Source organism: Protopterus annectens, chromosome 3.part0 (assembly GCF_019279795.1).
Source record: "Protopterus annectens isolate FY-2018-M chromosome 3.part0, PAN1.0, whole genome shotgun sequence".
NCBI classification, from domain to species: Eukaryota; Metazoa; Chordata; order Ceratodontiformes; family Protopteridae; genus Protopterus; species Protopterus annectens.
The window spans coordinates 1,839,016,076-1,839,031,270 of record NC_056731.1 but is presented as its reverse complement, the minus strand read 5'-3'; the positions used below and the strand labels follow the sequence as shown (position 1 = coordinate 1,839,031,270).

The window sequence follows — 15,195 nt, the reverse complement described above, 5'->3', positions numbered from 1 at the left end:
AAAAACTGGAAACCTGCTACAATAAAATAGCAAGATTTGTCACAAATTCTCCAGCTAGATCTCATCATTGCCTAGCACTCAGACAGCTCAGTTGGTTAGAATTGCCCCATCCTACACTATACACAACTCTCAATGCCCCACAAAATCCTCTCAGAGCCTGAAAAAATACCTGCTCTACAAACTCTTCTTAAACCCTATGCTACTGTCAGATCACTTTGATCCACCAACCAAAATCACATACAAACTTATATGTCAACAAATCTAACAGAAGATTCCCACTTTTCACACTATATAGGCAAGCTATGGAATGTCCTTCCAACTGATCTTACCTTCCTATCGTCATCAAAAATATTTAAGCCAGCCTTAAAAAACTATCCCATACCAAATGGATCTGCCCTTGCATGACTCCCGGCTGATTAATAACTATTTACTTACTACAAGCATCTCTCCAAATCCTTTTCTACCACACACCTACCACTATCATACTTAACAAGAAAAAAGTATAACACTAACACTTGCTTGTTCAACACTATCTTTAACACTCTGTAACAGGAATCTCTCTTTAATGCCTCCATGTAACTTATAACTAATAATGTGATAGCTGTTACTGTGAGTCTTACTCCAAATTATGTATAAAATGCCACTAGTGACCTGTTGTTCCTATAACATTAGAATGATATTATTATATACTCTGAGTGCCTAGCCTTGTTGATTTGTACAAAGTATATCTATGCAGTAGTTTGGAATATTCCTACTTAGCATTTCTTGACTTGTATTAGACATTTCTGTGCCATTACTTGTATAAGTTTTTGCTTCATATCTTATAATTTACTGTTACAACTGGAGCTTTTCTCCCTGGGCCTCTACTGAAAAAGGATGTGTCCACTTGGACTTCCCCAGTTAGCAAATGTAAAATAAAATAAATAAAAAATAACTTTCTTACCCAGTAAATGATATCAATATTCAACATTAATGTAGATAGGGAATCTAATACTACAATGTGCGGAATCAAATCAAAGTCCCTGGCCAAATCTAAAGATATCAATGGCTTTGCCCAGATTAATGAATTCAACTATTTTAGCAAAAAAAGTTAGTTAAGTCTGTTGTAAAAGAATGCCCAGGAGTAAATCCATCCTGATGAAGAGAGACATGCTTGAGCTCGCTGAATATGTATCCCAGGCAGGTATGTCCCTAGCCTTAAGCAGCATCCTACCGTCACCCAGAATGATGCCAAACAGAAAATGAATTACTTTAACAACTGGCTTACTTTCTGGTGTCATTCCAAGGGGATCCAGTACCTGACAGCCTAGGAGGATATGACTGACAAGCCATGATGCTTTGCCAGAGACTGCCTTCATCTGTCTCCCCTGGGCTTCAGGCTTCTGGCAAAGGCTCTTGGCTCCCCTATAGTGCCCTTTTAGGCAAAGTCATGAGGACAAAATTACTAACGTGAAAAATTCTTCTAACTGAAATTTAAAGGTCATGTTGCTAAACACTAAGAGTATTAATATGAATCTGCACTCGTTGCAAGCATTCCTCACCCTGGAAGATGCTGACATTTGTGCAGTCACTGAAACCTGGTTCAAAGCTACGGAGAGCACCCTAGCCTTACCAGCTTACTTGTCTTACCATGCTTTCAAACCCTAAACAGTGGGCTATAAAGGCAAAGGAGGTGGAGTTTCAATATCTATCAAAGACATACACACCTCCAGGCTGGTCAAACAGTGTGACGCACAGGAGACACTCCAAGTGCAGTTAACTATTGACAAAACACCTATTCAAATCATGGCTAGCTACAGACCCCTAACCATGATTCAGGAAGCCCACTCCACCTATCTGGACATACTTAAATCCATCAAGATTCAACCCTGATCCTGGGTGACTTTAACTACCTAACCATATAGTGGAAGACCTGTTCTAGCTCAAACACGAATGGCCAGAGATTCCTCGACTTCATCAGAGCCATTGCATTGGATCAGCTGATTGACACCCCCACAAGAGTTGAAAATATCCTGGACCTGGTACTAACCAACATGAGTAGCCACTGTAGTACCCCTACAGTGTTATCCTCCCTGGTAAGATCCGACCATAAAGCAATACCTTTCGAAGTCACCATCTCCCCTGACTCCCCCCCCCCCCCCCATGAGGGCCAAATAAAAAAACTTTTCCAAAGCTGACTACAACCTCCTGAGAGCAGGTATAAGTAGCTTCACAGCCACCATCCCTTCAGTTGAATCAAGCATTAATGTCCAAGCCTATACCAAAAAACTATATGACCTATATAGCTGCATGAACACAGTAATACCTGACAGGACCAAATCATCTTCCTCAAGGAAGGGTAAACTTGTCTGGTGGACAGCAACAATAAACAGAGTCTATAATAAAAGGAAAAAAATTGCTGCCCAGGACCAAGAAGGAGCAGGTGCCAAGTTGGAAGGAATCTCTCCTTTGTCTGAACAAGCAAATAAGGTCACTGGTGAAATCCTCTAAGGCTAACTTCGAGTCCGAATTGGCCAAATCACTAAAAACAATCACAAGGCCTTCTTTGCATACGTTTGCAATCTCAAAGGTAACAACCAAATCTGCTCTGAACTGGTGGTCGAGAATACCACATACACAAACGCCATAGATATAGCCAACCTGCTGGCAGACAGGTTCAGTGAAAACTTCACCCCCCTGTACCCCCCATCAGTAAACCCAGGACATCCCCAGCACCTGCTCCCCTCCCCTCATCACTAGGGAGCAGGTTATTAATGCACTCTCAAGGGTCTACTTTGAAACGTCGACTTACGAGAATGTTGACGGTGAAAGCAGCGAGACCACAACGTTGAAACTTCATAAAGCGGAACTCCCGGAATGTCGCAATTTAACTCTGGGAAAATCACCACTAAGCCACCAACAACCTTAACATGAAAGGAAGCAATCTAAACCCACCAACATGGGGGGCTGCATACTCCACACCCCCACTAACAAAATATACCAACTCTGAGATCGCACTACAGTACGCACTACAATTGCAGAAGAAATCATTACTGGGCACATTGCAGGTGTGCTGCGAAGAGCACTTCTAGCTAACATCAAACATTGAAACAATACTAATTTCGTGAACTTTAATCATACTTTGATTTAGGAATGGGGTCCATTCCCATCATGGTATTAGAAACCCAAAAGACTTGAGGAAAATAAAAGAGGTGTAATACAATGCTCTTTGGTATGTACTTGACCAGGCATATGCACCAACTAGAGGGACCTCAGAGGTTCCTTACAAAAAAAATACTAGGCATAATAAACCTGCTTTATGCAGACTGCCTTAAAGCCTTTTCCCTATACTCAGTCTTCTATAGATTGCTGAGGGGTGATCTATGCCTGGCTTACAAGACATCTGTAAACCCCATACTTATGAATCACCTACACATTTGTAAGTCAAAGAATACCAGAAAAACAAGGTCTACAGACCTGAAATTTGTCTGTGATTTAAGCAGAACATGCTAGAAAGACAGATATGTGTTCCAGAGACTGCCCTTCCTATGGAAAGTACAGTTGTGTACACTTACCATAAATGTAGATGTTCGAGTGTATTCTGTTGCAGTCATCACACTTCGGATATCTGCCTGCAGGTAGCCCTCAGTCAGCCCGAATACCAGAGACTTAGTATTTCTGCATCGGATGCTGTCGCTTCTTCCTTGACGTCAGGGGTATAAAAATAGGCAGCCGACACAATTACATCAGTTTTTCTTGCCGAGGATGAGCCCGAAGCAGAAGCAGTTTGCAAGTGCCGGTCGGCCGCTACCTGAACATGTGATGTTGAGTTCATCTATTACCCATTTTAAGCACAACCTAGACCAGTGGATGGGGAACAGAAAATTTACACCAAGCCTGGCACCCATGTCCCTTATGGATAAAGGTAGCTTATAAAGGCCTGGCTTTCAGTGTCCTCTTCAGATACAGGTCATCATTATTCTTTCAGGAAAACTTGGCTAGGCATAGAAATCCCCCTTAGGTCCATTAGCCTAGTAACAATCTATGAATCTATGTATCTATGAATATGTATACTACTAGGCATACCTATACACTAGTGTAAAATGTGTAAAGTAGTATTTTTTGGAATCTGATAATTTTTTATTTCAAATGATATCAGTACAAAAGATAACAATGTCAACCCCAGACAGATAACTGGTTCCCTTTAAGAATTACTGTGAAATGCATGAAACTAAACAATCCCCTAACACTAATTTTAATGTTGTTCTCTTTCCTGAGGTCAGCCTTGAAGGGGAAGAACTTCTATGCATGCACAGAATGAATATTTGTAAGCTTTTAATGGTTTGTACAACTACAGAGCAACTGAAACAGCATTAAAGCACAGCTCCTGACTGTGAACTTATTATTATATAACTATGTACATTTAAGGAAACTGCAACACAGCCATCATAATAGTGCATGGCTGAATTATCCTTTATTTTCAATTTTCAACTGTTTTTTTTTTTAAAGTCATCCCCAAGGGAAGTTCTAAATCAGACTTTCCTAAGCAACAGCTAGTACAGCAACTGGATTGAAAGTAGGGATAGCTGTTGTTAGCCAGGAAACTATAATCTTGTCTAAAGCTGTACCAACCACAAATCTAAAAACAAAACCTGAATGCAAAATTAATGGCTTACATACAGAATCTCGAGTAGAAACTCCCCAAGTGTCAGTACCTTACATAAAAGCTGTAAGACAAACTATATAGCACTGGGAATACTACCAGCCATCCAACTGCAAAGAATAGGTATATTATGCCAGACCTTCAGCATTTACACATTTCCCATGGAAGTTATGTACATTCCTCTTTTTCTAAATAATGTTTATGTGAACTATTGTAAAGCGCATTCTCTGAAGTATGTACACTTATCTGTATTTTGTATTCCTTCTGATATCATGTAACTGTATTTAGGTATATATCAAAACTCGTGTTAAATGTGGAGCTTTTCTTCCTAGGCCTCCAATGAAAAGGGTTTCATCATTGTCTGGTTTTTCCAGTAAGCAAAGACATACAAAATAAATATAAAGCTTGAATAATTAAACATTCATAGGTGCAGCCATTTAAGGCTTTAGCTACTACTCAGATATCACACTAACAGGTAAATACCTCAGCACTGTGCCAGGCCTAACAGCATCAGACACTCAAGAAATGGATATTAACCAGAGGGGATGGAAAGGGTAGTGCGACTGTGAATACAAGAATACTTCAATCATCTACATTATGATGAATACCTAACACAGAATCTCTACCTTTCATCATCACTGCCAGTGCCTGAATTACAAGTGCAGTTTAATTTTTCAGAGCACCAGTTGGCTTTGCTTGTGTCATACCCAAATTACTGTACATCTATTATCTTTGTAGCTGCTTTAGTTAGCGTACCAGTTTTAATTCACAACTCATCCCACAAAGTTGTTTATGGACAGTCTTTATTACAAGACTTCACATATCCACACTGTGTTATGTCTACCTATGGACTCAGTCTATGGGCTAAGGTCATATTATGGGTTCAGATGATCCATTTTATTTTAATACATACGGAGCTGCTGGACTCCTCCTTTTTTATTCTTCTTCCCTGTAATCATTTATATTTTCATCTTTCCCTGCTGACTTTTTCTTTCTACTTTTATTCCTAGTATTTGTAGATAATGTAATGTATGGGGGGGGTGGTGTTAGACAATCGTGGAAAATGGCCATCATAAAATGGAGGAAGGTAGTCTGGAGCTACAACCCTAGCTCTACCTCTGGTATACCATGCATCTACTGGTCATGTGGGGCTTATGACTCTGGCCCATTAGGCTGCTGTATTCACACCCTTTTCAATTGTGGATGTTGAAAATTGTGAAAGTGCTTTTTTTAAAGTATTTTTTGGGGAAGAAGTTTGCACCTTGTCCCCAAAGCCCCTACCTTCAATATACTATTTTCAAAGTTGCTTCTCCTTTTAGACAGTGACAAAAGCATGATATTAAAAAAAAGACCTTCTCAGTTGTTCGCATTCACAATTTAAGGGTTCAAAATTAAAACTGGGAGGCAAGCCAGTGAAGTCCATGTGTTCACATGTGCACACTGGCATCCACATGATATGTATACACCGCTTTCCAGACCAAAACACATTCTCAGTCCTAATTCTGCACCCAGGGTGTATACCTGGGCTCTTCCAGATCTCAGTCTTACAGCAGATTAGGGATGCTTCCCCCATAGATGGGTAGTACCAGTGTTGGCTACTCATTCTCACCCTTCCTGGCAGGCTAATCCAGCACTCAGATCACTAGTCAGTCCTGATTTGTCTTGGTCACAAACAGTCAAGGCTTTGTTCCTCTGCAACACAGAACCAATGCCCACCTCTTCAGTTTACCTATGACATTATCCAGAAAGCTTCAACATTAATGTAAAGTTATACCTGCTAAGCAAGAAATGTTTTCTTTGAATTCTCTGCTTCTCATCTGTTTGATACTAGTTGTGCCTTTTTCCTTGTTACCACCTAGTCATCTGGTCTACAACCTCTATCTTTATTTTTTTCACACCTAAAAAACTTCTCACTATCTTTTTAACCATTCATTAGTTTTGAGTTAAGTCCATTATAGTTCAGGTTTATGCCACATCAGCAGCAGCCAGAGGTTCAAAGCACTGACTTTGTGGAATTTTTAATGTTTTTATTTAGCCTTTGTTGACCAGGTTAGTTCCACTAGGCTAGTGGCCTTTTTTTCAGGGGAGACCTAAGGTGATATTTATACTATCAAGGGAAATTTGGCCAGGGCATTGAGAAACTTCCCCTACTCTTTTCAAAAAGTGCCAAGGAATATTTTACATCCAGGAGAGCTATTGCCAATGCAAGCAAAAGGGACCTTGGTTTAACATTGTATTTGAGAGATGACACACTCAGGAGTGTAGCATTCCCTAATCCTGCATTGCAGTATCAGTAATCCAATCACCTGAGTGGGAATAGAACCCAGAATCTTCTGGTCTTCCAGCATCAAAGATGCGCTACCTAAGCACCACTGACACTGCTTTTTGACAGTCTCTTCAGCAGTCCCACCCTTCCTGAAAGTGCATAACTGTCATGACATAGGTTACTGGCTACAGTTCTGCTGTAGAACTATGGTAGGGGAACCTATGACCTAAACCATCTTTTGTCCCAGTAAACTACAGCGTTACCTACTAAGTTCTGTGTACAGTAAACACTATGTTCTGTGTACAGTAAATCCAATAACAGCTACTAGATAAAAAAATATACTTCTCAAAAATCTTACCTGTTTATTTCATTTAAAAATATATAGACCTGACAAGCAAGCCGAAGTGGAACTGGTGCACTTCTTGTGTTTTCATCAGTTGTTACCTGAGCTCCTGCTGAAGAAGACAAAATGGTAAAATGAATTACAAAAATGAAATATAACTAAGATGGCAGATACAAACCACAAATAGAGATTGTTTGTTTTCATACTCTCTACTTGTTGATATAAAGGACATTTCAAACATTATCTTTAAGCTGAAAAGCATATTAAAGTTGCTTTTATAATCTGCAAACAGATCAGTAGTCAGAAGCTAAACGGCAGGCAGAAATTCATATGGCTGGTCACCAGCTTGCGATATTACAAAATAAATTTAAAAAAGTTTCTGTCTGTCCCACGGGCATCCCTCAGTAGTGTGCACAACTTCCCTTAAACACATTCAAAAGTCCAACAAAAAAAAAAATCTGAAGCAACTGCCTGCATACAAGAACACGGAGAGTGGAACCCTGTACAAACCAGTAAAAGCCACTGCAGGTTCTACTTTTATCAACACTGTGAGCAGCTCCCTTAAACACATTCAAAGGTCAAAAAAAAAAAAAAAACTGAAGCAACTGCCTACATACAAGAACATGGACAGTGGAACCCCATACAAACCAGTAAAAGCCACTGCAAGTTCTAACAGACTGTAAGCAGTTCCCTTAAACACATTTAAAGGTCCAAAAAAAAAACCTGAAGCAACTGCCTGCATACAAGAACACGGAGAGCGGAACCCCGTACAGACCAGTAAAAGCCACTGCAAGTTCTACTTTTATCAACAGACTGTGATCAGTTCCCTTAAACACTTTCAAAGGTCCAACAACAACAAAAAAAACTGAAACAACTGCCTGCATACCATAACACGGAAAGCGGAACCCTGTACAAACAAGTAAAAGCCACTGCAAGTTCTACTTTTATCAACAGACTGTGAGCAGTGTAGGTCTATTATAATCTTCTCTCTGTGATACTCCTACTGATTCCTCTGCTGTGCACACTACTGGACCCCTCCGTTTTTCCTCCCATTTACTGTAACAAATATATACATTTTTCCAAAGCTTTGCATTTATTTTATATTCTTATATTTTATTTATCTTGTTTATCACGTTTCTTTCATATTCTTATATTTTATTCTCCCGTTTATTGCAACAAATATATATGGTTTCCCAAAGCTTTACATTTATTTTATATTCTACTTCCCTGATGCTCTACATATTCAAAGGTCCAACAACAACAAAAGAAATCTGAAGCAACTGCCTGCATACAAAAACACGGAGAGCGGAACCCCATACAAACCAGTAAAAGCCACTGCAAGTTCTACTTTAATCAACAGACACTGTAAGCCGTTCCCTTAAACACATTTAAAGGTCCAAAAAAAAAAAAAAACCTGAAGCAACTGCCTGCATACAAGAACATGGACAGCGGAACCCCATACAGACCAATAAAAGCCATTGCAAGTTCTACTTTTATCAACAGACTGTGAGCAGTTCGCTTAACACATTCAAAGGTCCAACAACAACAAAAAAAAAAAAACTGAAACAGCTACCTGCATACCATAACACGGAGAGCGGAACCCTGTACAAACCAGTAAAAGCCACTGCAAGTTCTACTTTTATCAACAGACTGTGAGCAGTGTAGGTCTATTATAATATTCTCTCTGTGATACTCCTACTGATTCCTCTGCTGTGCACACTACTGGACCCCTCCCTTTTTCCTCCCATTTACTGTAACAACTATATATATTTTTCCAAAGCTTTGCATTTATTTTATATTCTTATATTTTATTTATCTTGTTTATCACGTTTCTTTCATATTCTTATATTTTATTCTCTCGTTTATTGCAACAAATATATATGGTTTCCCAAAGCTTTACATTTATTTTATATTCTACTTCCCTGATGCTCTACTAAATCTGCTTTTGAATTCACACAGATAAACAGACACCTTTAGGTAATGACCTGGGCTAGCTGGTTGATTGTTTTTCTCTTCTCACAGCTTTCTCCAAGTCCTGGTCCATAGCCACCCCCCCCCTTTTTCTTGTTCTCCTAACATAATTCTAGTCTAAGTTTCCTAGCCCTGTCAAAACTGTTTTCTCACAGTTTTCTCCAAGCCCTTGCTCTTAGCCCCACCCCCTCTCTCGGTCTCCTACCATAATCTTATTGTAAGCTTCACAGCCCAGTCAATCCTGTCTATTCCCACCCTCTTCCTCTTGAGAGTTTACTTATTCTTCCCCTGAGCTGTGGCGCCATCTCTAAATACTAAAAACCTCTGCCTGATTACACTCTGTTTCTGTCTGTCCCACGGGCATCCCTCAGTAGTGTGCACTTACTGCATGTCCCTTTCTAAAACCCTTGGCATAACTACATTATTTTCCTACTTCTCAGTGAACTGCAGCTCCCCACTGGTGCACAAATAATAAAAATAAACAGAAAGGTAACATTCAAACCAAAACAATAGGCTGCCCTATTTCTGTAGTTGCTAACCTTCTCACTGATTGTTTTCTGTTTGGCGGCTGCTGCTCCTGTAGTTGCTAATCTTCTCACTGATAGTTTTCTGTTTGGTGACTGCTGCTCCTGTAGTTGCAAATCTTCTCACTGATTGTTTTCTGTTTGGCGACTACTGCTCCTCCCAGAAGGTGTAATCTGCTCCGTTCGCCCTTCGGGCACACTCCGCTCCCCTACCCTGCCCCCAAATCCAACCTGCCCCCACTACCTGCACTTTTATACATCCTCTGACTCCTCCCCACCCAACACCTCTCCAATCACAACATACCTAAGCCAAACACCATCCCCCTGTAGATCTACATCACCACAAACATCCACCCCTCCTACAATGCTCTAGATAACATCTTTCACTATAACCCAATTTGCCCTACTAATCTTTTTCTCTTCTCTTACCTATCTCACACTTTTTCCCAACCCTTATCATAACTCTCACATACACACACTCCATTACATCTTACCATCAACCTCACTCCCCATCCCATCCATCTCATATGAACTCTTTACCTCTAACCCAATCTATTTCTTCAAACCAAAACTGCTCCCAACCCAACCCCCACCTGTACTCCCCTCTTAAATGTGGTACCAGAAAATCACTACTCTCACACAACCCAAGCTATCCTTGCTCGACACACTGCCTCACTCTTCTACTCCACCACATCTCTCTCTCACTAGCCAGCGACATTCACCTCTACCCCCATTTCTAACATCAATCTCACCAAACCCTCTACTCAACCCTCAAACTCAAAGTCCATTCGCCTTACAACACTTAATCCACAAAGCCTAAAAAACAAAATGTCAAACCTCCATGACTGGCTCTCCCATAACCACCCCGACATTACTGCCATTTCTGAAACCTGGCTGAAAACCTATATAAAAGATAGCGAAATAATACCACCAGGTTTCCAAATCATTCACAATGACAGACCCCACAAAAAAGGAGGTGGAGTAGCAATAATCTACCCCATCTCCCATACCATAACTCCCTACTCCAATAAAATAACAATGTTTGCCAACGCTGAAATTATAAAAAAGTTTACTAAAAATAAACAACCACAAGTCCATATGCATCACTGCCCTCTATATTCCCCCTGGTGATATCAAAACTCTTGAAAACATCCAGTCCTGGTTCTCCTCCAATATAAAAAATGAAACCTATATACTCGGTGATACCAACATCAACTGGAATACTATTAACTCTGAATCCCCGTCCCACACAATCAACCTGTACAACTTCTCCCAACTCATACAATCTCCAACCAGACCAAATAAAGATGGTACCTCTGGTACCATCATTAACTGGATCTTAACAACTCACCCAAACCTTATCACCAAAGCTGGAACATTACCTGATCCTCTCAGTGATTGCCTACCAGCCTCCGCCGACCATCTCCCATCTCGACTGCATAAACAAAACCACTACATCCAAACCCGCAACCTCTCCTCTTTCAACCCTCTAACTTTCTCTGAATGCTTAAAGCATACTGACTTGCCCTCTCTAAAAACCCTTCCTCTAGATGATTCCATTTCCTACTTTAACCAGTCATTCCTAACCCTTCTCAATCAGCAAGACCCCTTTGAACCACATGCATCAAAACCAATCCCTGCCCATGGTTATCAAAAGATACTAAACTAGCCTTGTACCAAAGGAACAAAAAATGGAAACAATATCAAAAACATAAAAATCCTAACATCCTCCTAGAGTATAAGCAACTACGAAACTCATCAAAAAATGTAATAATTAAAGACCGCAAGCCCACTACTCCAAACTCCAGTCCTTGCACTCAACAAATCCCAAAACATTCTGGGACTCCATCTCATCCGTGCTGCATCCTGGCAACAAAGAAAACCCCTGCCCAGACCCCAACCTCTCCAACCTTGAAACAGCCAGCCAGTTCAACTCATTCTTCATAGACTTCATAGATAAACTATCAGCCTCATTCCCACCCCTCCCTCCATCACCATCCCCTCCTGCCCCAACCACCACCCCAATCATCAACCTTCCTCCACATCCTTCTGCCTCAAGCCCATCCCCACAACCACTATAAAAAGACTTATCTTCAAACTCAAACCCTGTCGCAATGCACCCAACAACCTTCACCCACCTTCCTCAAACAATCTGCAAGACAGCATTGCCTATCCCATCTCTATTCTTATAAATAGAGCCATACAAGAATCATACTCCTCTTCTATCTGGCGCCATGCTTACATCATCCTCCTCCACAAAGGTGGCAAAAATACTGATACCACCAACTTCAGGATTATTGCCATCCTTTCCCCTCTTTCTAAAATACTAGAGAAAACAATACAAGCACAACTCATGGCACACCTAACACTAATCTTCTCTCCCCTACCCAACACGGCTTCTGCCATGGCCGCAGCACCATGACTGCCCTTTTTTCCTTTCTTGAAATGATAAACCTCGAATGCGACTCAGGTAGGTTTGACACCATCTCACACACCCAACTTATATCCCAACTCTCCACCCTACACCTCTCTCCCACCACCATCGCCTGGTTTTCCAGCTATTTGTCCAACTGCCAACAAGCTGTCCAACGGAAAACTTCAACCTCCCCCTTCCTTCCCACATCCACAAGTGTCCCACAAGGTTCTGTTCTTGGCCCTCTTCTCTTCAACCTACACCAATCTATCCCAGACTCATCTATCATCCAATATGCAGATGACTCAACAATCATCTGCTCAGCCTTCTCCCACCTCCAAGCTCCTAGCAAAAACCCAACTAGCCTTCTCCAAAACAGAAACCCGGATGCAGTCTAACCATCTGGCACTAAATGTAAATAAAACCAAACTAATGTTTTTTTACCCCTACCAAAAACTCCATTGGCAAATCCACATTCACCATACAGAGCCAAAACAACACTGTCCTTGAAATTGTTCCCAACACCAAGCGTCTTGGCATCATTATTGATGAAGAACTAAAATTTGACACCCACATCCACTCCACAATCAAGAAAATCCACCACTACAGGCACATCTGCTTCCTAAGCCCTTCTACCTGTCAAACTGTTGCATCCATCTTCCTACTCCCCTCCCTTATGTATGGTGCCCCTCTTTTCACCAATCTCCATCTTGGCCTTCGGTCCAAACTTGAATCCTGCTACAACAAGATCTCCAAATTTGCAACTAATTCAAAAAACTCACCCCACCACTGACACTCACCCTCAACTGGCTTGAACTACCCAACTACCTCAGTTACCTACAACTCACCATTGCCCGCAAGCTCATCTTTAAACCTGCCAACTGCACAGCTCTCGCTAATTCCTTAAAACTTTACATTCCCAACTGTTCACTCAGATCCAAAAACCAAAATCTCCTTCAGGTCCACAAACCTGCATGACCTCCCGCCCGTCTACTGCTGTCCCAGTCCCACTCCTTAGCTAAACAGTGGAACTCTCTCCCCACACACCTATGTAACCTACCTAACCATACAAATTTCAAATCTCAGCTACTCTCTCATCTTTCTTCCAAATGGGAATGCCCTTGCCACGCTCCAACTTAAACCCCCCCCAATTCCACCTTGCACTGACTCATCCAACTACCTCTACTATTACTTCAACCCACCCAAAAGAATCCCTCCCCTACTAAAAATGAATTTTCTCTCTAATATCTATTGTACTATACTCTCCAATGTCATACCCTCTCCATGCATAATATTTTCCTAACCTACTAATGGCTAGTAGCTATATATTTTGAAATGTTAAACCCACAATTGAGTTTATAACAAAAATATTCACTTTATGTAAATGTTGAAATTTCTGTATTGAATTATGTATTTTCATTTTTCTAACATTGTGGCAAGCCAATTGCAAATGTCATGGAGCTTATCTCTAAATGTTTAATTAGCTGTATGAACCATGTCCTTTTGTAACATGCGAAATGTAACTTGCAATTATTGTGGAGCTTTTCTCCCTGGGCCTCCACTGAAAATGGGCTCTTCTTGGTCCAGTTGACTTCCCCGGTCATCAAACTTAAATAAATAAATAAATAAATAAATTATAAATGAATTATATTTAACAATAGTTTACTTGCTTTTTACATGTAAAATTTTACTTGTAGGGGTATCATTCAAGAAATCAGATATAGTACACTGACCAAAAGGAAGAACTTAGTGTACATTATAGAAATATAACAGTGATGACTAGTAAGAATCACTTCGTTCATCTGGTCTGTCCATTTGTCTACCTATTGGATAAGCTAGAGATCCTAACTAACTAACAGCTGTTTCTCTGTTTAATATTTTATACAACCCCTCATAAAAACTGACTTTTTTATCCTATGTATTCTTTAATTGAGTTACTGTGCTTAATTGTAGTATTCCTTCAGGCCAGCTGTTTCTTTCATCTTATACTATGCAGTAAAACATTAACCTTGCCTTATAGCAATATTGTATTAATTTCTATTCACTTATGCATTTATTTACTGCATTTTGTTGTATGGTTTAAGTCCCACTGATCAACAGTCGCTTAATAGAGAAGACCTGACAGACATGTTACAGCACACATCATAGGTTCATAGGCAGGTACTAGGCTACTGGCCCTAGGGCCTATATAAGCCTAGGTAAAGGGTACCCTGGCTTTTGCCACGCAAGAAAATTATTTTCCTGTGCCCCTGTCAAGCAGAGCCACAGAAGTTATCAAAAATGATTTACAGTGCATACAAAAGGTACAGCCTCGAGGCAGTGGATAATATGAAAAACTGCACAAATAAGTGGCCAGTGTGTATTACAATGTGGAAACAGCAATCAGTCTGTCAACAGTACTTAACAGTTCCATTGATATTATCATGCACACAGAACTATGATACTTCAACAGCTGAACAACTACTTAGAAAACAGCATTGATAATGGAGAACACTGGACCTCCCCAGTGTTTTTGCATCGCTTTCAGAATGTTATGGCAGTTGAGTAACATCTAGGAGGTGCTGCATATCATCTCGGCCACAGCTCTCAACTTTTTGCTCAAAAAACATGGGTAAAGCTAAAAGTAATGAACAGAAAACCCATTATTGTTACTGACACCTCTCAAGTGACTTCATTATGAGGAATGTTCCTCATTTTGAGTCTGCTCCACATTTGAAAGGCATGTTACATGTTTAGTGTTAAGAATTTTTCAAATTAGTGTCATGTACAGCCGAGAGATGTCAGCAATAATGAAAAGCTTTTTGCTTTTATCAGATTTAGTGTCAGTAACAGTTTTAGATGATAAAGGTAAACACTAGACTTTGCATAACCACATCACTAGGTATTCTGGATTTGCACATATGTTTGGTCCAGTGTTTTCCATTATCAACAAACAGACCTCTGTCTAAAGTAGGCTGTAAGATGCAGCTAGTTTGAAAGACAAGTGCAGTATGCCCACATTTAATAAAACGTGTCCACTGGTTAGAATATTTCATG

The 15,195-nt window shown here is 40.4% G+C and overlaps 1 protein-coding gene across 1 annotated transcript in view; it reads right to left on the bottom strand.

The window, feature by feature from the left end:
• LOC122797094 overlaps window positions 1–15,195 on the bottom strand; it is a 625,096-nt gene that overhangs the window by 224,895 nt on the left and 385,006 nt on the right. The window contains exon 8 of the mRNA XM_044065887.1: window positions 7,267–7,363. Coding sequence (XP_043921822.1) covers window positions 7,267–7,363 — 97 coding nt within the window. The remainder of the gene's footprint in view (window positions 1–7,266; window positions 7,364–15,195) is intronic.